The following is a 26,239-nucleotide window of genomic DNA, read 5'->3' on the forward strand; positions in this document are numbered from 1 at the left end:
GTCCATGGCGTCTCAGAGAATCAGATATGACTGAGTGAGTGATGAACTGAACTGATTTTAAAAGATTCTACTTAAATTCACATGCTGCTTTACCCACCCAGTTAATTCTCCCCTTAGAGATTCCAGGAGTGTGGATCAGCCAACAACTCAATTTTGGCCCAGTGAAACTTATTTCAGACTTCTGGACTACAAGTCTTTGAAAATAGATATGTTGTTTTAAGGCACCAATTTGTTACAGCAGCCATGGAAAATGATTACATTTATCTTTTGCTCTTGCTCTTTCAGGCTCCAGGTGGTAGTTTTCCTGCAATTGTGAGATGCTAGTGTTCCACTCTCCTTTGCTGGTTTCCTCTCTTGTTTAAATTTTCTTCAGTTAAACTAAGTATGGCCATTAGTTTCTGCATGGGACACTGCCTAGAGGTGGAGTGAAAAGGGACCAAATAAGAAGTGGCCCCTGAAAATACCTTCCTTCATCAATAGATGCAGTCCTTGTTTCCTGGTCTTCTTGGGCAGTGCCATAACTGTGGCTCTAGATTTCTCTTGGCCTCAAAGTAATCTGCTCAGAACTACATTGCCCAGGGGCCTCAGTAAGGATAAATTCTCTTGGACCTGGATCTTGAGCCTTTACGCTTTCTCACTAGTCCAATATGGAGATGAATGCCCTCACCCCTATTCAAAGGTGAGTTCATCCATGGCCCAGGCACCCATCTGAGCCCATCTGAGACAAAGGTGTGTCCAAGACAGGGTCTAGAATACAGGTTCCATCACACTGTGAGGTCATTCATATCATCTCCCCCTCCCCCAAAACCATCCCCAAGGACAAATCCAGAGAAAGAGAAACTGCTCTGACTTTGGTCTTGTCATAAATTTTCCCTAGGAACCACTCTCTACCATTAGCTGGACAGATATACCACCACTAAATTTTAATAATTGCGGTTTATAGAAGAAAAAGGTAATTAATTTTTTTAAATGTCTTGCTATATCTCTTAAACCTTGAACTATAAACACTCTCCAGCACTGATAGGCCACACAGAGAGCAAAGTAATTATATGTGATTTAACATTATATCTTGTTTCAATGCAGCAAGTAGATGTGATTTTTTTTTGCCACACTGCGTGGAATGCGGACCAACCAGGGATAGAACCCACACCCCTGCATTGGAAGTGCAGTCTTTAAACACTGGACAGCCAGGGAAGTCCCACCTATACATGATTTTAATTTTGCAGGGTGTTTTGTAGTTGAACCAGAATTTCTTCAGGGAAACAATTTGATTCCTAACACCTTTATGTGTTGAAACCTGAGCTTTAGTTCATGCAAAGACTGTCTGGGGTGGAGGTGCTATGGTCACCCCCACATACGCAGGTAGGTCATCCCCACTGAAAATTTGGTTCAGATGTCAAGTCTGATGACTCCCCACATGCCCCAATAGAGTATGAAAAGGTTTACTGTCCATAAATAAAACCTTTCTGGGGAGAGCACAGCAGGCTCCCAAACTGGCCTGATAATAGCCCAAGAGAGAGCCGGGAGGGATTTCCATATCAGGTGTATGGTGGATGGGGTTGGACTGGGATTGGGGTTCATGCATGTGAGCCAGAGATTGTGTGGTTTGAACACCCTCTACCCAAACACCAAGGGAGGAAGCACCCAGGCTTGCTTATTTAGCTTGCCCAGATAGGAAGCACAAGGGGAAAGGACAGGGCTTGAAATGTCAGCAGTCAGTCATTAAAATATAAACAGACTCAATTATAGGTGGTGTTTTGCATGAAGGGTCAAGAAACTTATGGAAAGTAATTCATCCCAAGGGAAATGAAGGTGGATATGTTCCAGGTATCAAAGGCAGAGTGCCAATAGCTCAGGTCAAGGATGATTTTGAGTACCACATGCTGTCTCATGTTGTACAATCATCTTTCCTAGCTGCTTGAACTATAGAGAGATCAAGTAAAATTTTTCAAAGTGCTCTTTCTTCAGCAATCTCTATTACCCACGAAAGGCAAACAGGGAGGCATCTCGACTTTTTAACATAGCTCTTTAAGCCCCCCTGAGCTCATATCACAGTATTCACAGGCCCTGTGTCCCTCCATTTTCTCTGCCCCTTCCTAGTTTCATTTCCTTCTCTCCAGCCTGGATGCTGTAATTTACCTAGGGACTTGGGCCATGATTATGATCACGTTGAAGTATTGACCTCTCCCCGCCCCCATCCTTTTAATGTACTTTCCCTTCTTAACCTTCAACCAGTTAATCAATTATAAATACTTAGTGCCCAGTATTTGAGGTAGTAAGCCTAGGGGGTCGTGCCTCCTTCCACTGTCTTTCTTCTTCCTCTTAACTGTAAAATTAGGAGGCCCAGGTTCTGTGGTTACTGTGTATTCTTGATTCAAAATGTTCCCAAATTATCAAATCCACTATTTGGTGGATTTAGCTATGTTCTCTCCTGTTTTAACAGTCATACCATTTATACTGTTTCAAGGTCAACCTTTCCATTTGTATACTGAAGCTCATTGCATCTAGTCTCTAAAGGCTCAACCTAGGACACTGAGACATCCAAAGATACATATGAAAATTAGTATTAGATTTTTTTGGTAAATAATAGGGAATCTTTTGCTTCATAAAGAACTATTTGGCTTTTTCAGTTATTTCTGAGATCCTTTTATTTTTGAACAGCTTCAGTGGCTGTGAAGCCTCTAAGATAAGCTGAATCCCTCTTCTCCTTTTCTGGGCTAATTATAACTTCAAGGAAGAAGTTATGACTTCTAACTTCAAAATCTCCCCTTTAGATTTTAATTTTGCTCTACTCTTTTGCGTATGATGTTAAGGAAGTAACGTTAGTGTTATAGTTGGTGTTTATGGCATATAAATGACAAAATTAAGAAAAAAGTTTGAAACTTAAAATTACTCACTCTGCTCTTAAAATAGAGGAGTAAGGAGGGAAGGTTAAATACATGGCTAAGGGACAGATCAGGTGACAAAGGACCAAACCTTAGTTTACCACAGTGTATAAGTAGATTGGTATCTCTGAGAAACAGCAGCAATTGCAAATTCACCCACTTTGGGAAAACTGGGGAAAACTGGGATAGCTAGTAGAGAGTTGTGAGATCGTGTTAAGTTCTGGAACCACACTGCCTATCCCTTCTCCAGGCCTGTATTGTCTGGGAGTGGTTAGCACACATCCAGTCTGAGAATATAAAGGCATGAAAGATCAGATTTGTTTTTAATAAAAGAAGAATTAAGTTAGGCAGTGATCATACATTCCCAGTGCTCTGGGTTTGACCTGACCATTATCTATGAAGAGATCAAATTAATGGAACAAAGTAAGATCTTCCAAGGTTAGTGAGAAATTCCCAAATAAATTCTGTTCCCTCATATGGGAATCAGTGTGGCAAAAGAACAGTCTTCTTGTTCATTCCAGACAAACTCTGGTATTTTCTATTTTGGGATCTCCTTTAAAACAGGAGGACCCTTCACCTGGATATAGAAACTTCATTTCCTCATGCTGTGGGAGTGGCTCAGGTTTCAACCAAAGTGTATCCTATAACCTGAGATCCATTCCTCTCTGCCAGCGTCTACCTCTCTGCTGTGGGATAAAAAAAATTCCTATATAAGGGAAGCCTTGAGAAATTAAGAAATACCAAGATGACATTTCTTCAAGGATGTTTCAAAACAACAACAGAAAAAAAGTCCCGAGATTTAAATGGCTACTTTATTTCCTGAATTCTGTTCTTCACTGCCTGGCATCTTCATTTAAGGAGGTGACAAAAATCTGATGCAGGTCACTGGCATTATATAAGCAAAAATAACTGGATTTTTTTCACTTGAAGTGAGCTATAGCACTCGCTCCCCCAAACTTCCTTTGTGGGAAGAGTCTGGAACCCCTTTATATAAACAATGATCAATTTCAGTGCTACCTTTTGTTCTTAGAGCTCCCCATTCTCAAGGACAGGCTAGGAAATTGTTAATTGCTCCTAGAAGAGCTGACCACTCAATCAGACTGTATCTAGAGAAAATATGAGGGCCAATCTCTTTATGGCTAAATTCACATTTATTTCAGGCTCAAATGTTATTTTGACCAGGGTTGTCACAAATGGCTATGCAGCCTATGGGCCACCCATCTTCAGGGGTGTCACTCACTGTCATCTGCTTATGATATCAGGTGGCCAAGGAAAAGCAAATAAAATGATTACTATTTTATACAGCCATTTAATTTCTACACTTTGGTAAGGAAACAAATTGACCTTACCTCTCAAAGTTTGAGAAATCAATTTACAAAACAAACTAACAGTCAAAATTACATTATGTGTATGCAATAGCTACCTGTGAGCTTCTAGTAGCTACAAGAAGGTACTAAGGGAGTGGGTACTGAAATCTAATCCAGTTTTTCTTTCCAGGGTACATATTAGGAGTTTAAAAAAGATACTGAAGCCTGGACCCTACTCCCTGAGCCAATTAGTCACTGGGGGTGGAGTCTTGGCCAACAGAATTTTATAAAGTTACTGAAGTGATTTCACTATGTAACTAGGGTTAAATAGCACAGGTGTAAGCTGTAGTAGAGGGTCTATGTAGTTGTGATAAACTTCTAGAATGTTAAAACATACTAGAAGAGAAAATAATAGGAAGGTTTAATACCTGTACTGACTTAAGTGAGCCATTATATGCTCCTGAATTGTTAATTTGAGGGTATTTTACAATTCTTTTTATTAGGAACCAGTTACTTAAAGAACTTGAATGTGTTAGAACAGGAGCATAACAGACCTCCAGTCTACTTGCTGAAACATAAATGCTTTCTATTAGCAAAACATGCATAAATACATATACTCTAGATGCAACACAGCAAAATGCTGATGTATAATAATCCTATTCAAGAATATATTGTGAACATACAAAACTGAATAAATGACCTTTGAAATGACCTACTCCAAATCCCTCAGTTCACAGAGGAAACTGAAGCTTAAAATGGCTGAATTTGCCAATGTCACAAAATTGCTTAACAACATAATCTGATTATTTCAGCCCAATGCACTTTCTATTCCACAGCACAACAGTGAAAAGTAAAAGTATTTTCGGCAGTTTCTCAATCCAGCCTGATTCTTCTGTGTTGAACAAAAGGACAAACCAGAGTAAATGTATCCCCAAATAAATGCATCCCCTATGTTTAGGATGATCCTAGAAGAGTCATATGCCAGGGTGCAGTCTCTGATGTTTGTTGAGAGCAGAACGGTATCTGAAGGCTTTTCCACAATCATTACATCCAAAAGGCTTCTCTGCTGAATGAATCCTCTGATGCTGAATGAGGTAAGTGTTCTGGCTGAAAGTCTTCCTGCATTCATTACAGTTGTAAGGTTTCTCTCCAGTATGAGTATTCTGATGTTCAGTCAGATGAGTGCTCCGGCTAAAGGTTTTGTCACATTCATTGCACTTATAGGGCTTCTCTCCAGTGTGAATTCGTTGATGCTGAGCCAGATGGGAGCTCTGGCTAAAGGCCTTTTCACACTTATTACAATGGTAGGGTTTTTCTTCTGTGTGTGTTTTTTGATGTTGAGCAAGAGATGAACAATGTCGAAAGGCTTTGCCACACTCAGCACACTCATAAGGCTTTGCTCCCGTGTGAATTCTCTTATGCTGTGTAAGGTGTATGTTCTGGTTGAAGGCTCGCCCACATTCATTACACTTGTAAGGTCTTTCTCCAGTATGTATTTTCCTATGCTGAATAAGGGATGAGCCGTAACTGAAGGTTTTCCCACATTCATGACACTGATAGGGTTTCTCACCAGTATGAATCCTTTCATGTTTAGCAAGAGATGAACTTCGAATAAAGGCCTTCCCACATTCCTTACATTCATAAGCTTTCTCTTGGGTATGAGTTTTCTGATGTTGATTAAGGTTTGAGAGATAACTGAAAGCCTTTCCACATTCACTGCATTCAAAAGGCTTTTCTCTGGTGTGAATTCTCCGATGTTGAGTAAGGGATGAGCAGTAACTGAAGGCCTTTCCACATTCATTGCATTTGTAAGGTTTTTCTCCAGTATGAATTTTGAGATGTTGAGCAAGGGATGACCAGTAACTAAAGGATTTCCCACACTCAGCACAATCATAAGGTTTCTCCCCAGTATGTGTTTTCTGATGCTGAGTGAGGTTTGAGTGCTGACTGAAGGCTTTACCACATTCATTGCATTCATATGGTTTTTCCCCAGTATGAATCATATGATGACGAATAAATGTTGAGGGTCCATTGAAAGCCTTCCCACATTCATTACATTTATAGGTTTTCTCTCCAGTATGGATTTTTTGATGTTGAGTAAGGTGTGTGCTCCTGGTAAATGTTTTATCACATTCGTCGCATTTAAAAGGTTTTTCTCCTGTATGGATTTTCTGATGTTCCATGAAGTGGCCTCTCTGGCTAAAGGCTTTTCCACACTCATTACAAGTATATGGTTTCTCACCAGTGTGTATTCTCTGATGCTGAACAAGGTGGGTTCTCTGACTAAAAGCTTTCCCACATTCATCACACTTATAGGGTTTTTCTCCAGTGTGAATTCTTTGATGTTGAGTAAGAGATGGACCCTCAATGAAGCCTTTTCCACACTGATCACATTTATATGGTTTATCTCCAGTATGAATTCTTTGATGGTTTATAAGGTTTTCACTCCGGCTGAAGGCTTTTTCACATTCATTACATTTGTAGGGTTTTTCTCCAGTATGCGTTCTCTGATGGCGAATAAGAGCTGAACAATAAGTAAAAGCTTTTCCACATTCATTGCACTTACAAGACTTCTCTTTTTTAACTGGGTTTAAATTCTGTTTGACATTTGTTTTAGTAGAGGTCTGTTTTGGAGATATTTCTTTGTGTGTTAAAAGGTCTAAATTCACACTGATGCTTTTTTCAAAGTCATTATTTACATGTGCTCGCTCCAAAGTTGGTATGGTCTTTTCAGTTATTTTTATTTCCCTTGGCAGTGTCTGTTTGTTTGCCTGCTGCCTCTCTGGACTGCCTTTGGATTCAGAAGTTTCTAAGAAGTTGGTGCTCCAAGGATCATCCCTTTTGTGCTTTTCTGCTACTGCCCCTGGAGATGGCTCTTCTCCAGAAATGTCCAGCTCTGAGGCTGTTATGCTATTTTCTGGTCTTGTCACCCAGTCTGAAAGAAAAAGAAAATGTCAGCATACTCTGAATTGAGGGAAAAAAGACAAATACAACAGCAAAAGTGTTACTGTGGAGATGACCTAATGAAACTAAAAAATAAAGCCCTCAGGGAATTCTGAGAACTTTCAAATACAGCCCTATTTTGGGGGGAGACATTTGGAAAGAGGTAAGGAGAATGATAAATAAAATATGAGAGCAGCAAGAGACTGCCTAATTTAATTTCACAGATAATCTCTACCATGAAGGGAACTTCATTTAAGGTGACAGTAAATTTAGAAAGTGACCACAGACATAGCTAAGTAGACAAGATGGACTGGTTCTAAAAAGGGCAGTCTGAACAGGGATTCCTTGCCAGTGAACAACAAAACAAAAATCTAAAAACCATGATTTCAAGATAAGACAAACAGAAGATATGACTTGGGCTCCATGGTTTATAGCCTAGAAAACTGAAGGAGTAGCTGCATCACTGCTAGAAATGAGAAAGTTGTAAATAGTAAAGAAAATAATTTAGGTGGAGGAAGATGACAAGGTCAACCCTAGGCATTTTGAGAATTAGGAAGAGAAAAGGAGGACTAGACGATAATGGTGTTTGAGGGGATGGAAGATGCCAAAAGTAGCAGAATAACTAAAATGTTCAAATATAGGATAGAAACTATCAGCTCAAAAGAGGAAGGAAAAGAACAGCTAAAGATGTAAGAATGTATGTGAAAAAAGAACAGCAATAAGGAAAGATTCTTGAGTGTGTTTAGTATAATGGATGAATAAAATATACTAATGAAAGAAAGCAGTTTTCAGCAAACAAGCAAAAGAATTTAAGAAACCAGAAAAGTACATAATCAGGAAGTAGAGTTACACTATTATGCTGTCTACTGTGGGATAGTTTATCTTGTGCCAAGATAAGAAAGACGACAGGGTATTCAGTGTTGGCAGATTTAGTAAAGAAAAAAAGGCTGTATTTAAAACAGCATTTCTTTGGTTCCACTGGTAACAGGAAGGTACAGCAGACCCCCAGCAAACCCTGAATCACCTGTGCTACCAGCGCAGCTGTGATCATCACCATTATCACTGCAAGCATGAGGAGCAGGGCAGGGAGCCAGAGCTGCCTACCATCCCCTCCATACCTGGAACCATGGGTAATGGTGTAGCACCTATCAGCATGTAGAAGGGCAGGCAGCCTCATAACAGCAATATTTCTCTAGCAGGGACAAGAAGATTAATGCAAAACAAGTTGGGGGGGGGACAACCAATCAATATAAGAAATGGATATGTTTCCCACAACAAAACTGACACTAAGAAGGATATACTTGTATAGTGAGTGAAAGGCACTCAGTCGTGTCTGACTCTTTGCGACCCGATGGACTAAACAGTCCATGGAATTCTCCAGGCCAGAATACTGAAGTGGGTAGCCTTTCCCTTCTCCGGGGGATCCTCCCAACCTAGGGATCAAACCCAGGTCTCCCACATTCCAGGCGGATTCTTTACGAGCTGAACCACAAGGGAACTACTACTTGTACAGTGAAAGTGAAAGTGAAGTCGCTCAGTCATGTCCGACTCTTTGTGACCCCATGGACGGTAACCTACCAGGCTCTGCGGTCCACGGGATTTTCCAGGCAAGAGTACTGGAGTGGGCTGCCATTTCCTTCTCCAGGGGATCTTCCCAACCCAGGGATCAAACCCGGGTCTCCTGTATTGCAGACAGATGCTTTACCATCTGAGCCATTAGGGAAGCCCTTGTTGTTGTTATCTACTTGTACAGTAGATAACCATAAAAATTATCTCCTGGAAGTACTTCACAAGGAAGGATATGGAGACCATGGAGTCATATGCTGTTAAAGGCAAAAAGAGTGTAGAAGTGACTGATCTTGAGCCAGGTTGGAGTTCCAGATGAAAGCAATAAACATGCAACAGACTGACCAATATTATCCACATTGTCATACTGTCCATGCACTAACCAAGAGAGTAACCAGAGTATCAGGAGTGGATTTATGAATGAAAGATTGGAGAAAATTCCAGAAGGCCAGACTGAACAGTACCACTCCTACTGCAGGAAGCAATTTTCACTTTACTATACAGTATGCAAAATCAACAGGCAATGACCACAGTATATTCCGACATCCTGTGCCTGGAGAGATAATAGAGGGTGCTGACATTCAGGCTGCAAAAGAACAAGGTAGACTAGCAAGACAAAATATGTGTGTGTGTGTGTGTGTGTGTGTGTGTGTGTATAGATAGATAGATAGATAGGTAAATAAATATCTATATATATATATAGATATATATCTCTCACAATCTGGCAGGGGCCAAGTCACCAAGACAGCCTAGAGAAGATGGTAATAAAGAGGACAGGAAAATGATGCAGACAAGGGCTTGGGCCAGTGGCCACCTCATTGTTAACTTTCCAAAAGTTAACAAACTGTAAACATAAGCTAATAAAGCTCTTATTTTTAAAAAATTAGTTTTTCAAGTTGTGTTCCATGAAACCATCTTTTAAAAGAAAGATTTTAAAAGTGCAGTATAAAAAAAACAACAAACCAGAATCATGGTTAGGAGGATGGGGGAGAGAAATGTTATATTCTATGCAACTCTTAGAAATTCATAATTCTCGACTATGTAAAAAAAAAAAAAAAATCTCTAAGTGGTTCTCCAATAAGAAACCTGCTAAAGGACTTCCCTGGTGGCACAATGGATAAGAATCCACCTGCTAATATAGGGGACATGGGTTGGCTCCCTGGTCTGGGAAGATCCCACATGCTATGAACCAAGTAAGCCCATGTGACACAACTACTGAGCCCATGCTCCAGAGTCCACAAGCCAATACCACAATGGTGGTCTGCAACAAAGACCCTGCACAGCCAAAAAAAAAGAGAATGAAACCTGCTAAAATTTAGCTAATTCAGCACTTCCCAAATTTGAACACTGCATGCTTTTTTTCTCTCCATAGAAAACGACCCCCATGCCTACCTCATTAATTCTGAAGATATATTCCTTACCTAAAGTGTCTTAGTTTCTATATTTTTTCAGGGTCAGATTTTTGAAGAGGTCTCTCTGTGCAATTTAAGAATCAAGGTTTAGAAGAAAGTTATTCATAATGTCAAGGACAAGACAATACTGTGTAGGATAAGAAGCTACACAATGAGATTAAGGCAGGACTAGGTATGAAAAAAAATGATGTCTACAGGTATGGAACTCACTTTTGCAGAGTTTGGTTGGGAAAGCAAAAAGGCAGACCGGATGGTGGCCAGATAGATTAACAGTGTTGAGTAAAAGTATCTGGAATTTAGGTACCTATTTCTGTTTGAAGGTTATGGGAATGGAGCCTAGAGATCCAAAAAGAAAACTTTAAGGACTGAAAAGTACTAATAATTATAAGACTTGGGTCCCAAAGGAGGTTGGGAAAGGATAGAATCCAGATTCCATGTCAAGAAGTTGCTTTTAGAAAAGAGCAGGAAGGACACATCCTTTGAAAGGAGCATAAAAATGTATATGTATTCACACGTTGAGACATTTGGTGTTTTGACAACACATAAGAGAGTACAAATGCCTTCCCAAAAGACACTTTAAGGAGAAGCAAGTACATTTACATTTCAGATGTAAAATCCTCTCATCAGGCTGGTGGTCAGAGTTAATAACATTCATCTGCCGGGTACCCACTACTTACCTACAGGGGTCCCTACTGGGATGCTGGGCTCCACAATCCACGGCTCTGTCCCTTGCTCTAACTGGGAAATCACATCAGGTTTGGAAACTTGGAGTCCTATTCATTGGAATAAAAAAAGTTACCTTTCTGCAGTGAGAGAAAAGTGCCTTCTCAGAGTTCATTCTCATTGCTTTGTCTTTAGAGGAAAGGAGAGGTGGACAAATCAGATGGAAGTAAGACATATACAAAGCTTTGATGTTATACGTCCCCAAATGTGGTATAACTTGGGAACTGATCTGGCTTTAGAAAAATTATTAGTTTGTCCTTCTACTTACTAGAGAGTGAAAGTGAAAGCCACTCAGTCGTGTCCGACTCTTTGTGACCCCATGGACTATACAGTCAATGGAATTCTCCAGGCCAGAATACTGGAGTGGGTAGCCTTTCCCTTCTCCAGGGGATCTTCCTAACCCAGGTATCACACCCAGGGCTCCCGCATTGTAGGCAGATTCTTTACCAACTGAACTATGAAGGAAGGCTACTAGAGAGCAGAAACCTTTTCAAAACCTTTCGAAGAAGTTTTTGGTTCCTTAACTGAAAGGAAAAAACTCACCTAAATACATGAGTTCCCTCCTCCTCCACACCTCCAGATATTAACTCAGAAAAGTCATCCTTACCTATAGAGACCAGATGTGTATAATTCTCCAATGTCACATCCCTGAATAAACCTCTCTGTACGGGATCCAGCTGTTTCCATTCTTCCTGGGTAAAGTCCACTATCACATCCTTGAAGGTCACTGATTCCTGGAAGACCAGACATATTTCTGCTTAGCCATAAAGCATTTACCTCGGAAAGGGGCAAATTTAGCTATACTGATAGAAGTAAGGGAAGTTCTGGGCTATCTGAAAAATGATTTTGATAATTCCTCCGCAAAATGAATATAAAAACAGAACCTGACTCGTGGGATTACTGTAAGAATTAAATAAGAAATGTTTGCTATCAAATGCTTAATTTAGGGTCTAGCAAGTGCTCAGTCAATGTTGACTGCTGTTGTATTGACTTTCATAATTATCATCATTATCATCTCTGTGTTTCAAGATATCTGAAGTATCAAGAGTAAACCTACTAACATCAATAATATGTTTTACTACTATAAGTGCAAGAACAGCCAAAAATGTGTTTGAAAGAATCTGGGGAGGCGACTTACCCTACCACATTTCAAAATATACTAAATAACATAGTAAAGTATACTGAAAGGTAAAACATACTGGTCTAGTATGGAATAAAACTCAATGAAAAACAGACAACCCAAAAATACAGCTTTGTTTATAAGAACTAAATGGGATTAAGCAACTTTCCAATTAGCTTTGAGAAGGTGGATTAGTCACTAAATGGTGTCATAACAAATAACTGTCTATTTGAGAAAAAAATAAAGTGAGTTCCCTACTTCATGGCATCACAAAAATATCTTCTGGATTGGACATTAAATTTTAAAGAAAAAGCAAAAATAAGATAATAGAATAAAAGACATAAAAATACTTTCATAAGCTTGATATATGGAAGGCAAAAATTATGAGAGACTGCCAGATAAAACTACATAAAATGTAAAGCTTCTGTAAAAAACCATAAACAAAATGCAACACTCTGAGGTCCTGCAAATAGCAAAATGGATGAAAGATTAACAACCTACAACAATAACAAAAAAAGGCCAACAACCCACACAGGCAATTCATCTATGGCATTAAAACCATGAAAATATGCTCCATTCCAAGAAAAACATAATAAAACAATGAGATATCAGATTAGGGAACACGGCTGAAAGTGCTCATGTATATTATGGTGGGAACAGAACACTAATGCAATCTATACAGGGGCAGTCTGCCAGGATCTATCAAAACTTTAAATGCATATATCATTCAATCCAAGTTTGTAGCTTGTAGGAATTTATTCTCTAGAAACACCCTGGGATGCAAAAACATATGTAAAAATATCCTTGCAACATTGTTTGTGAGGAAAAAAAGTAAACTTAAATGTCCATTAATAGGACAGAGGTTAAAGAACACGTGGTACATCCATACCAAAACAGTTCATGTAGACATTTTAAAAATAAAGTGTATCAAAAAATAAAGTGTCTCTATATGCACTGATTAGGAAATGTATGTCATACTAAAAATGGCATACATGGTATTATACCATTTTTATTTTTATGAATAGGAAAGTTTGTATGTTAATGTACAGAAAAAAAGCTAAAAGAATATACTACCAAATATTATCAATGCAACTCTAGTGGGACTCAGAGGCAATGCAGGGGAACTTCCTGAGCAAATGAGTTAATTTTGTTTTAAAACAGATAAATTATTGGGACTTATAACCATGACAGAGCAAGTGGACTAGCTTTCCCAGTGTTAACAACTATAAAACTCCACAATATAACTGAAACAAGAGTTTTAGTACTTTGAACAGCAGACAGAATAGAACTGTGATCTTGAGAAAAGGGAGAAAATCACACGAGCTCCTCAGATCCTTTAGTTTCCTGCCTGGAGGCATCTCCAGACTTCAGAGCAGGAAGCAGAACCTGAGCAAGGCACAGTGGTCTTCCTGAACTAAAGAGACACAGGTGGCAGCTCAGGATTACAAAGGCAAGGGATTTGCATGATAGATACTAGAGACAAGGGAGATGCACAGAGGAGGAGCTCCAAAAATCTGGTGTAAATACAATCTTCACAGGCAATAACAAGCTACCAATATGACACAACTGAACCCAGAGTTAAGATGATATGAGCAATCAGCTCCCACAAACAGTCCCAGTGTACCTTAGGAGCAGGACAAGTTTAGCCTGTGAGGAAAGCGTTAAAGCAGCAAGTCTGGTTTGCTCAATCTTTGCTAATTTCCAGGGACACTTGGATCCATGTTTCTGAAACTTAAACAAGCTCTGAAAATGAATGTTTATATATATAGTCAACGACTGACGAAGTTATTGTGTGCCTGGAATACTGGGGCAGGATGTACCAGACTGTCAGCATTGTTTAAAGTATACGTGAAGATTTATGATGCACATGTGGTATCCAGTTTGAGGCCTGCACCACGACTAGTTAACAGCCACAAGGGAGCACACACTGATGTGATCAGCTCCCTTTTAAGAACTCTGGACTGAGAGACTCAAGCAGACTTCCTTGATGAGAGACATTTCTCATGTCTCGGTGGACAACAGCAAGAGAGAAAGTACAGCCAGATTTCTTTGGAGCCTTATAAGTATCTTTTTCATTCTGATCCTACTGTGTATCCTTTGTGGTCATGATCTCTATTCCTGAGTTATGCTGCTGGGGTGGGTGAATCATCCTAGCAAATCACTGAAGTAAATGGTGGTCATAGGGACCCTGAAAACACAGCCCAATAGTAAGACTGCACTAGATCAGCCCTAGCAAAGCTTACAATGCAAAACCAAACCTTAAAAAGATCAAGCTGTGGCCCTGATGGGATTAACAGGATTGGATTTACCCTCCTGCATTAAATAACCAAAAAATTCCAGACAAAATGTATGACACAAGTTTCCAAGGCACTGAATCTCAGATAACAAAGAACAGTGATCTCCATGAATCAGGAAACAAATGAAGTGAGCCCTACAACTGCTCCAGCTTACTGCTTTGAGAGCTTCCAGGCAGGGGTGCAGGGAAGGGGAATTCAAGAGCCACCCTGCAGATTCTCTGAACTGAAAAGATAATGCTGAGTTTGAGGAAGTCAAGGTGACTAGAGTTCACAGGACAGAGTACTATATGGAAGGGAGTTACACAAGAAAGACGCAATGAGAACTGCACAAACTCTCCTAAACCCTCTAGACTACATAGATTTTTGTTGCTTCTCCATTTTCCATGGTACTCATTTCACCTTTTTAATATTTATGTTTTTGTATCAGTCATTTGGTCTATTCAGGTAAAATATCAAGTTTTGCTCTCTCAACGCTGGCACATGGCAAGATGTAAGCAAGAAGTAAGTGATGAATATATTAGTCAAGCTGGAGAGGCAGAGTTAGGAAGAAAGTGGTTGGCAAATGGGAGCTCAGAATGAATTGCCAACATTGGTTCTTAGATAAACACACATCACACCAAAAGAATACACAATTCCTCTCTAAGGACTGAAATGTAAAGGAAATCTCAACTTACCTGAAAACTAGCTGATGGGAGTAAAGTATGTCCCCCTTGGAAAAGGGCAGACTCTGGAGCAGACAGATCTAGTGGAGGGAAAAGAAACTACAATGAATCCTGTCCAAGTTAGCTGTAAAATCCACTCTTTTTTTCTACATGAAAACAGCAGGAACTATACCATTTCCTTCTAAAAACAAAAAACAAAAACCAAAAAACACAAGGTAACTGCTGACTGAGACCCTGGTACTTTCATCAGTAGACTTAGGAAGTAAAGAATTACTTAAGATTCAATTTTGCCCCTACATACTCACAGTCACTTTCATCATACAACTTAATCCATATTCTTCATTAAGTGAGGCAAAATATTTCTGCTGCCTTCTGACAATGTACATGTATAAAGGGAATTTCCCTTTAACATCCTTTTAACATGTATCCACTGTGGCAGTCTGGATGGGAGTTTGGTGAAGAATGGATACAATCCCTTTATAGATGTACATATTCTCTGCTACATATAAAATTAACAATCAGATTACTTTCCAAAAGTCTTCCCCTTACCCTTTGAAACTTTGCTATTAATACAAATTAAATATCACAATGACATATATATACTTAGCTACATTACCTACCCACCAGAGTGTCTAAAATTCAATAGACATGGTCAGTACTAACTACTGGCAAGAATACAGAGATTAGAACTTCTGTACATTGCTGTGGGGGTAAATATTTACCAATCATAAGAAAAACTGTTTGGCAGTATATATGAAAGATATACATATACCTGTCCTATGATTCCACAATTCCACTCCTATGCATATACCCAGAGAAATGAGGGGTTATGTCCACCAAAAGACTTGTATAAGATTGTACATAGAAGGTTTATTTATAATATGCCCAAATCAGAAAGAATCCAAACGGCTTTCAGCAGAATGGATAAACTGTGGTATATTCATACAACAGAATAGTATTCCAAAATATAAAAGGATGCTTTACCTAACAACATGGATATACCTCATAAACAATATTGAGCAAAATAAGACAAACACAAAAGAATACATACTGCTGCTACTGCTAAGTCGCGTCCGACTCTGTGCGACCCCATAGACAGCAGCCCACCAGGCTCCCCCGTCCCTGGGATTCTCCAGGCAAGAACACTGGAGTGGGTTGCCATTTCCTTCTCCAATGCATGAAAGTGAAAAGTGAAAGTGAAGTCTCTCAGCCCTGTCCGACTCTTAGCAACCCCATGGACTGCAGCCCACCAGGCTCCTCTGTCCATGGGATTTTCCAGGCAAGAGTACTGGAATGGGATGCCATTGCCTTCTCTGATAAAAGGATGCTTTACCTAACAACATGGATATATCTCATAAACAATATTGAGCAAAATAAGACAAAAGAATACATACTATATGAGTACATTTGCAGGCATACCTCATTTTATTGTGCTTCACTTTATTTGCACTTTTTAGACACTGGGTTTTTTAAATTTTTCTTTTTACAAATTGAAGGCCTGTGGCAATCCCATATTGAGCTAGTCTATTGGCACCATTTTTTCCAACACATTTGCTCACTTAATGTCTGTGTGTCACATTTTAGTAATTTTCAACAATATTTCAAATTTTTTGTTATTACTGTATTTTTTATGGTGATCTGTGACCAGTAATTTTTCATGCTACTACTATAACTTCCTAAAGGTTCAGATGATGTTTAGCATTTTTTAGCAATTACCTATTTTTTTTAGATTAGGTATATACATTTTTTAACACATAGTGCTTTTTGTACACTTAGACAAAAATACAGTACAAATATAACTTTTTTATATGCGCTAGGAAACCAAGAAACTCATGGGATTCAGTTTATTTCAATACATGATTTATCACAGTGGCTAGAACTAAACCCATAATATCTCTGAAGTGTGCCTGTATATTAAATTAAAAAACTTAGAACAGTGGTTACCTCTGGAGGGCTACTGACTGACAGGCACACAAGAGAGACTGCTGGGGCAATAGAAATATTCCATATCTTAGTGTGGGTGGTAGTTACACTGTATATAATATATAAAAATTAATCAAGTGGTATGCTCAAGATTCATGCACTTAATGTAGTAACTTAAACATCAATAAACAAAATGAAAACAAACTTTGCTCTTAGGAGGTCTATTCAGAGTAATGGCTGACATGAAAGTCCAATTCTCAAGAAGGAGAGGAAGCAATAAAAGCAACTGTTATTCCAGACTTCATTTTGACCAGTAACGGAAAAGACATTTTGTAAAAGAAATCTTGAGGAAAAAAAAAATGAAGATTTTTTCATTGAAGTTTTTAACAGTAAGAGGAAATGCTGTACACAGACAGATATGTAACCACCCCCCCCCAAAAAGTGAGATAACATCAAACTAATTAGCAAAAGAGACAATTTATTAAATAAAAGGGCAACCTATGGAATGGTAGAAAATTTGCAAATCATGTATCTAATAAGTGGCCAGTATCCAGAATATGTAAGGAACTCATACAAATCAACAGCCAAAAAAACCCAAATGATCCAATTTAAAAATGGGCAGAGAACCTTAATAGTTATTTTTCCAAAGAAGACATACAAATGGCCAATGTATATGAAAAGGTCCTTGATATCACTAAACATCAGGGAAATGCAAATCAAAACCACAATGAGATATCACCTCAGAGATGTTAGAATGAATATTATCACAAACACAAGAGATACATGTTGGTGAGCAAGTGGAGAAAAAGGATCCTTTGTCCACTGTTGGTGGGAATGTACATTGGCATGGCTGCTATGGAAATATAAATATATACCATATTTTCTTTATCCATTTATTCCACTGATGGGCACTAAGGTTGCTTTCATGTCTTGACTAGTATAAATAATGCTGCAATGAATATGGGTTGCAGATATCTCTTTAAGATAGTGATTTCATTTCCTCTGGATACATAGCCAGAAATGGGATTGCTGGATTACATGGTAGTTCTATTTTTAATTTCTTAAGGAATCTCTGCCCGCCCTGGGGAGGCCAGGCCTGTGTGGAAACTATAAATTGGACACCGCTTACCCCAGGAGCCTGCAAAGGGGCCGTCCACCCTCCTGTCCAGAGGTCTTCATGCCTCCAGTGAGGCTTCTTGGGTCCACCAAGGGATTGGTTCAAATTCCAGCCCTACCACCAACAGCTACCCCACGTCCGAGGCCAGGAGCGGCAGCTGACAGTGCCAGGCTGCGACGGCACAGGAGCGGCCTAAAGGAGCTACCCCACGCCCGAGGCCAGGGGCAGCAGCCAGGAGGAGCTACCCCAAGCCAGAGGTCAGGGGAGGCAGCCGAGAGGAGCAATCCCACGTCCAACGAGCAGTGGCTGTGGGGGTGCAGGAGGGCCGAGAGGAGCTACTCCACGTTCAAGGTCAGAAGGGGCGGTGGTGAGGAGATACCCCTCGTCCAAGGTAAGAGAAACCCAGGTAAGACAGTAGGTGTGGCAAGAGGGCATCAGAGGGCAGACACACTGAAACCATAATCACAGAAAACTAGTCAATCTAATCACATGGGCCACAGCCTTGTCTAACTCAATGAAACTAAGCCATGCCCTGTGGGGCCACCCAAGACGGGCGGGTCATGGTGGAGATGTCTGACAGAATGTGGTCCACTGGAGAAGGGAATGGCAAACCACTTCAGTATTCTTGCCTTGAGAACCCCATGAACAGTATGAAAAGGCAAAATGATAGGATACTGAAAGAGGAACTCCCCAGGTGGGTAGGTGCCCAATATGCTGCAGGAGATCAGTGGAGAAATAACTCCAGAAAGAATGAAGGGATGGAGCCAAAGCAAAAACAATACCCAGTTGTGGATGTGACTGGTGACTGGAAGCAAGGTCCGATGCTGTAAAGAGCAATATTGCATAGGAACTTGGAATGTTAGATCCATGAATCAAGGCAAATTGGAAGTGGTCAAACAGGAGATGGCAAGTGTGAACGTCGACATTCTAGGAATCAGCGAACTAAAATAGACTGGAATGGGTGAATTTAACTCAGATGACCATTAATATCTACTACTGTGGGCAGGAATCCCTTAGAAGAAATGGAGTAGCCATCATGGTCAACAAAAGAGTCCGAAATGCAGTACTTGGATGCAATCTCAAAAACAACAGAATGATCTCTGTTCATTTCCAAGGCAAACCATTCAATATCACAGTAATCCAAGTCTATGCCCCAACCAGTAATGCTGAAGAAGCTGAAGTTGAACGGTTCTATGAAGACCTACAAGACCTTTTAGAACTAACACCCAAAAAAGATGTCCTTTTCATTATAGGGGACTGGAATGCAAAGTAGGAAGTCAAGAAACACTTGGAGTAACAGGCAAATTTGGCCTTAGAATACGGAATGAAGCACGGCAAAGACTGATAAGAGTTTTGCCAAGAAAATGCACTGGTCAGAACAAACACCCTCTTCCAACGACACAAGAGAAGACTCTATACATGGACATCACCAGATGGTCAACACCGAAATCAGATTGATTATATTCTTTGCAGCCAAAGATGGAGAAGCTCTATACAGTCAGCAATAACAAGACCAGGAGCTGACTGTAGCTCAGATCATGAACTCCTTATTGCCAAATTCAGACTTAAATTGAAGAAAGTAGGGAAAACCACTAGACCATTCAGGTATGACCTAAATCAAATCCCTTATGATTATACAGTGGAAGTGAGAAATAGATTTAAGGGCCTAGAACTGATAGATAGAGTGCCTGATGAACTATGGACGGAGGGAGGTTCGTGACATTGTACAGAAGACAGGGATCAAGACCATCCCCATGGAAAAGAAATGCAAAAAGGCAAAATGGCTGTCTGGGGAGGCCATACAAATAGCTGTGAAAAGAAGAGAAGTGAAAAGCAAAGGAGAAAAGGAAAGATGTAAGTATCTGAATGCAGAGTTCCAAAGAATAGTCAGGAGAGATAAGAAAGCCTTCCTCAGCGATCAATGCAAAGAAATAAAGGAAAACAAGAGAATGGGAAAGACTAGAGATCTCTTCAAGAAAATTAGAGATATCAAGGGAACATTTCATGCAAAGATGAGCTCGATAAAGGACAGAAGTAGTATGGACCTAACAGAAGCAGAAGATATTAAGAAGAGGTGGCAAGAATACCCAAAAGAACTGTACAAAAAAGATCTTCACGACCCAGATAATCACGATGGTGTGATCACTCACCTAGAGCCAGACATGCTGGAATGTGAAGTCAAGTGGGCCTTAGAAAGCATCACTACGAACAAAGCTAGTGCAGGTGATGGAATTCTAGTTGAGCTATTTCAAATCCTGAAAGGTGATGCTGTGAAAGTGCAGCACTCAATATGCCAGCAAATTTGGAAAACTCAGCAGTGGCCACAGGACTGGAAAAGGTCAGTTTTCATTCCAATACCAAAGAAAGGCAATGCCAAAGATTGCTCAAACTACTGCACAATTGCACTCATCTCACATGCTAGTAAAGGAATGCTCAAAATTCTCCAAGCCAGGCTTCAGCAATATGTGAACCGTGAACTTCCTGATGTTCAAGCTGGTTTTAGAAAAGGCAGAGGAACCAGAGACCAAATTGCCAACATCCGCGGGATCATCGAAAAAGCGAGAGTTCCAGAAAAACATCTATTTCTGCTTTATTGACTATGCCAAAGCCTTTAACTGTGTGGATCACAATAAACTGTGGAAAATTCTGAAAGAGATGGGAATACCAGACCACCTGACCTGCCTCTTGAGAAACCTGTATGCAGGTCAGGAAGCAACAGTTAGAACTGGACATGGAACAACAGACTGGTTCCAAATAGGAAAAGGAGTTTGTCAAGGCTGGGTATTGTCACCCTGCTTATTTAACTTCTATGCAGAGTTCATCATGAGAAACGCTGGACTGGAAGAAACACAAGCTGGAATCAAGATTGCCGGGAGAAATATCAATAACCTCAGATATGCAGATGACACCACCCTTATGGCAGAAAGTGAAGAGGAACTAAAAGGCCTCTTGATTAAAGTGAAAGTGGAGAGTGAAAAAGTTGGCTTAAAGCCCAACATTCAGAAAACTAAGATTATGGCATCTGGTCCCATCACTTCATGGGAAATAGATGGGGAAACAGTGGAAACAGTGTCAGACTTTATTTTTGGGGGCTCCAAAATCACTGCAGATGGTGACTGCAGCCATGAAATTAAAAGACACTTACTCCTTGGAAGAAAAGTTATGACCAACCTAGATAGCATATTGAAAAGCCGAGACATTACTTTGCCAACAAAGGTCTGTCTAGTCAAGGCTATGGTTTTTCCAGTAGTCATGTATGGATGTGAGAGTTGGACTGTGAAGAAAGCTGAGTGCCAAAGAATTGATGCTTTTGAACTGTGGTGTTGGAGAAGACTCTTGAGAGTCCCTTGGACTGCAAGGAGATAAAACCAGTCCATTCTAAAGGAGATCAGTCCTAGGTGTTCTTTGGAAGGAATGATGCTAAAGCTGAAACTCCAATACTTTGGCCACCTCATGTGACGAGTTGACTCATTGGAAAAGATTCTGATGCAGGGAGGGATTGAGGGCAGGAGGAGAAGGGGATGACAGAGGATGAGATGGCTGGATGGCATCACTGACTCGATGGACATGAGTTTGAATGAACTCCGGGAGTTGGTGATGGACAGGGAGGCCTGGCATGCTGTGATTCATGGGGTCACAAAGAGTCGGATACAACTGAGCGACTGAAATGAACTGAACTGAAGGAATCGCTGTATGGTTTTTTACAGTGGGTATACTAATATACATTCCCACTAACAGTGAGAATATACACATATATAATGCAATACTACTTAGCCATAAAATGGAAGGAAATTCTGTCATTTGGGACAACATGGATGGAAGGCACTATGCTAAGTGAAATAAGAAAGAGGAAGACAAATATTGCATGATCGTATAAGTAGAATCTAAAAAGGCAGAACACAGAAAGAAATAGTAGAATGACGGTTTCCAGGAGCTAGAGAGTGGGGGATATAGGGAGATTTTGAATAAAGGGTATAACTGTTCAGTTACAAATAAGCTCTGATGATCTAATGTACAGCATGGTAATTATAGTTAACAATACTGTATTATATAAGTTGCTAACAGAATAAATCTTAAATATCCTCATCTCACACACATACACACACACACACACACACACACAGAGAAAGGCAAATATATGTGGTGATAGATGTGGTTAACTAACCTTATTGTGGTAATCATTTTGCAATACATAGGTGGATCAAGTCATCCCATTGGATAACTTAAACTTACACAAAGTCAGGATCAATTATAAAGCTGGAAATAAAGCTGGAAAAAAAATTTCTCAGCAATGCTTTGCAGCTTTCAGTGTACACATCTTGCATGTTTTTGTTGGTTTCTATTCTTCTTTCATATTTTGGAGGCTATGGAATTTGTATTTTTATTACAATTTCCAATTGTTCATTGGCAATAGAATGAAGGGCAATGGATTTTTTCATTAAACTTTTTGAGATAACTGTAGATACACACACAGTTGTAAGAAATAAAACAGAGATTCTTCGTACCTTTAGGAAAAAAGAGCTGAGGACAAATATAAGGTATAGCTCAAGCCTAAGTAAGTAATACAAATAATGTTAAGATTTTTAGTGATATTAAACAGATCCAAGACAAAGGACTGTATGATAGCAGTTGAAGTGAAGTGAAGTCACTCAGTCATGTCCAACTCTTTGTGACCCCATGGACTGTAGCCTACCAGGCTCCTCAGTCCGTGGAATTTTCCAAGCAAGAGTACTGGAGTGAGTTGCCATTTCCTTCTCCCTAGAATCTTCCCAACCCAGGGATTGATTGAACCTGGGTATCCTGCCTTGCAGGCAGCCGCTTTACCATCTGAGCCACCAGGGAAGCAGTTAGGTTAAACCAAATGACTGCATAGCCATACCTAAAGAATGTAAAGACAATGACAACATAGAAAGAAGTCTAGAGTCACATATCACAGGGCTCTGTCCTTACCCATAAAGGTGGAAAAAACAGTTAAAGTACTGAGAAACCAACTTAATATTAATTACTGATTACTCTGACAAGCTAAAATACTTGGCCAAAAAAATTGAACAATCAAAATAAATAAATATGAAGTCCTGACATTGAGAATAAAAAGCAATTCTTTTATACAAGGATGACGTAAATCTAGTCAACAGCAGTTCATGTAAAAAAAAAAGATCTAGGACTAATAGCATAATAGCACTGATTTTTAAAAAGCAAATACAATCACACTGAACAGCAGAAATAGCCAAATCAAAAGAAATAGTACATCGCACTTTAAGATGTTTTTCAAAGTACATCTAAATGACTATGTGTAGTCTTAAGCAGTGCATTTTAAGAAGCATGCTGTCATGCGGTAGAGTTTTTAGAGAAGAGGTCTAGACAGAACTGAAGCAACCTAGCACGCACACTAGATATATCACATGGAGACCCATCAAAGGAACTGAGGCTATTTTACTTAGAAAAGAGAGAGAATTTGTGAGTAGGAGTTGGAAACAGCTGAATTCACATATCTGAAGGGCAGCAGTGTTAAACAGAGAGCAGTCTCTTGCTTTGGAAGACTAAGAACTAAGATCAACACAGAAGTTACAAGGAAAGGCACTTCTACCTAATAGAAGGAACTAAAAAAAGAAAAAGCCAACAAGGGAATAGTCTGCACTCAAAATAGAGTTTAACACCTCCAAAGATTTAACAGATATTAAGGCATAGACTTAACAGATGGCTAAGTATTTCAGAACTGATTCTTGCACTTTCGAAGGGATGACTACGAAGATTTTTTTCTCATTGTAAGATTGTCATTCTAATTTTTAATAAATCCAAGTCATGTGAGGATCACAGACATTCTGAATCATTACTCCTTTTCATTCCTCAATCCCAAAGCCAGGCAGAATTAACTTTTCCTCCAAGTCTCTCCCTATGATGTAATTGTTTCTTTTCTCCATTCTCATATATATAAGGCTCCTTTCTTTCACCTCTTCCAGCTCTGTCAAGTATTTAATCCTCAGGTCAGGACGTTTCTTTTGCCATCATTATCCCACTCTCCCCCCCGCCAAGTCATCCCTACTACCTTCCATCTCAGGCGCACATCTCGTTCGTCTTGGAATCTGGACACCAGGGTTTCCCAAGCAGCGTATCTGGGTCCTCTTTCTGGAGCCCAGATGTCCAGCAGGAGTCTGAACCCTTATACACGCTGAAGTTGGTTGCCCTAAAAGACACAAGATGGGGGTCAGCGGCAACCGTTACAAAATCACACCTTAAAAGAGTTTTGCACAGTGGTCAAGAGATCCTTGAAAAAGAGAAATGCCCAGAGAGAGCATTAAAGAGGCAAGTGGCACTCCCGCCGCCGAACAAAAACAGAATGGAGATCGAGTACGCAGGTTTGGCCGCAGATTTAAAAAAAAAAAAAAAAAAAAAATACCCTGGCGCCTACCCTAGAATCCGGCTAGAGGCGCCCATTTACTCGAACGGTTACCTTAGTGCACACTTGCAGTCTCACACCCCCGCGGGCTCAAAAAGACACACCTGTTGCGGAGCAGAAAAGCTGGAAGGTGGACAAACAGGGCGGGGCCCGGCTCTAGGCCTTCCTCCTAGGCCTGAACAAAAGAACAAAGCCCTCCCAGAGATCGGGGCGGAACAGCCCCCACACTGAAGGAGGCGAGGGGCGCCCTCTTCGAGGACTCCCCAGCTCCCTCCCTCCGAGGCCGCTCCTAGCCTAGAGAGTGAGAGAGGTGACGTCACGCGGCCGGAGGGCTGCCGGTTGCCATAGTGATACCTGGGCTTCCCTCTAGAGCGATTCTCACACTCCAATCCCGGGTCCGGAAGCTCTGGGTCAATCACCAAACCTAGCGAAGGGAGCCGAAGCAGCTGGACTTTTACCTCGGCCAACCTCTTTTCATGCCTACAGCCGGTTTCAACGGCCACTTCCGGTCGTGCGGAGAGAACCCCACCCCCACTTACTAGCGGTAAACCGTGCTCTGAGGGCATGCAGGACTACGATTCCCAGAATGATCCGCGACGCTAAACTCCATTTCCCAGAGGCCTCAGCCAACGTGTGAGCTCTCGTAGAGCGGGATCGAGCAATTCTACCCGCGAATAGTTTGTTCCTAAATGTCTCAGGTAAAAGTCTTCTTTAGAGCTGTGGCTCTCAAGGTTTTGTGACCGGACTGATTGTAAGAATACACTTTTATGTACAAATATAACTCAGAAACGTAAATAAGCATTTCATAATGCATTACTTGCCCTTATTACTTGCCCGGCATTGTATTTAGTGTTCTGTTCCTTTGTTTAAAAAATTCTAGTCCTGACCCGTTATATTGTTTTCATGACTCTAAAATAGGTTGCGACCCACGTTTTAAACTGTGAGGTGGTCTTACCGTGTTTCGCCCTACGGTAGTGCATTGTATTTGCCTACTTCAATCAGCATGTAGTTGCCAATGGAGCCCAACGCCAGTCGGTGTGTCCTTGGCAGAAAAGAATCCAACAGAAGTAGGTACGTTTCTTTTTTAAACATGTGGCCCAAGCACTTCTGTGCGTCTCCGTATTTGTATAGTCGGGCTAAGGTCAAGTCACCCAGTCTGTTAACTGACAAAACACTGAATTTGAAAATTGCAACATTGAGTATATGAAGAACAAAGTTATAGTCAAAGGAAAGGGAACAATATCTAGAAGCAGATTTCAAAAAAGACCTACTGTGAGAAATAGAAAATTTCAGTAAACAATTCTTAGTAGGTTGTAAGAAGACATGGCCTAAATGAAACGAATGAAAGCTGTGAGAAAACAAGTTGAAATAAAAACACTGGATGAAAGGGGTTTAAAACACATGCAAGCATGTTTAAAATGAAGGAAGATAATTAAAATCATACTGGAGAAGAACAGAATTGATGCGGTGGTAAAGTGAATCAGTTGTATGCAGAATATTCTTTTAAAGCTGTGTGAATCATAAGAAAAACACGAATGAAGTAAAAGAAAGTGATAGATACATATGAAGGCCCGAGGATGAAAAGCCAACATGTGGATGATTCTCCATCAGGAAAGAGAGAACACATGAAATCAGCTATCATTTAATAGTTTCTATGTGCCAGGCAGTGTTCTGACTGCTTTATACCTAACATTTAATTCTTAAAATGATCTTTATTAAGTTATTTGTTATTATTTATTCTTTATTACAGAGGAAACTAAGGCACAGATAAGTTCAGTAGCCTGCCCAAGGTGACATAACCAATACATGAGGAAGCTGAGACTTGAATTTAGTAATTTGGTCCCAAGCTCCCATTTTTAATCTCAAATAAACAGTAGGCTCCCTAGT

The 26,239-nt window shown here is 40.1% G+C and overlaps 1 protein-coding gene and 1 non-coding gene across 7 annotated transcripts in view; one reads left to right on the top strand and one right to left on the bottom strand.

Moving 5' to 3' along the window:
• LOC102391747 overlaps nucleotides 1-7,334 on the top strand; it is a 23,417-nt gene extending 16,083 nt beyond the window's left edge. For 2 of the 3 annotated variants that reach the window (XR_006549103.2, XR_006549104.2), the window contains exon 4: nucleotides 6,949-7,334. This is a non-coding gene — a transcript (uncharacterized LOC102391747). Of the gene's footprint in view, nucleotides 1-5,147; nucleotides 5,287-6,948 lie in introns of those variants that run through there. The other variant, XR_006549102.1, reaches the window with a different exon arrangement.
• On the bottom strand, nucleotides 3,182-24,874 carry ZNF184 (zinc finger protein 184). 4 transcript variants are annotated; one of them, XM_025295601.3, is made up of 6 exons: nucleotides 24,811-24,874; nucleotides 24,002-24,139; nucleotides 14,928-14,995; nucleotides 11,444-11,570; nucleotides 10,791-10,886; nucleotides 3,182-7,127 (listed from the first exon to the last, which is right to left on the bottom strand). In XM_025295601.3, the coding sequence occupies exons 2-6, from the start codon at nucleotides 24,006-24,008 to the stop codon at nucleotides 5,167-5,169; spliced, it is 2,259 nt and encodes a 752-aa protein (XP_025151386.2). In that variant the 5' UTR covers nucleotides 24,009-24,139; nucleotides 24,811-24,874; the 3' UTR covers nucleotides 3,182-5,166. The 4 variants fall into 4 exon arrangements, with proteins under 4 accessions (XP_025151386.2, XP_006058482.3, XP_025151380.2 ...); XM_006058420.4 differs by having other exon boundaries at nucleotides 24,707-24,872; XM_025295595.3 differs by lacking the exon at nucleotides 24,811-24,874 and adding an exon at nucleotides 24,457-24,664.
• Nucleotides 24,875-26,239: the final 1,365 nt, after the last annotated feature.

The sequence above is a fragment of the Bubalus bubalis genome, chromosome 2 (genome assembly GCF_019923935.1).
Source record: "Bubalus bubalis isolate 160015118507 breed Murrah chromosome 2, NDDB_SH_1, whole genome shotgun sequence".
NCBI classification, from domain to species: Eukaryota; Metazoa; Chordata; class Mammalia; order Artiodactyla; family Bovidae; genus Bubalus; species Bubalus bubalis.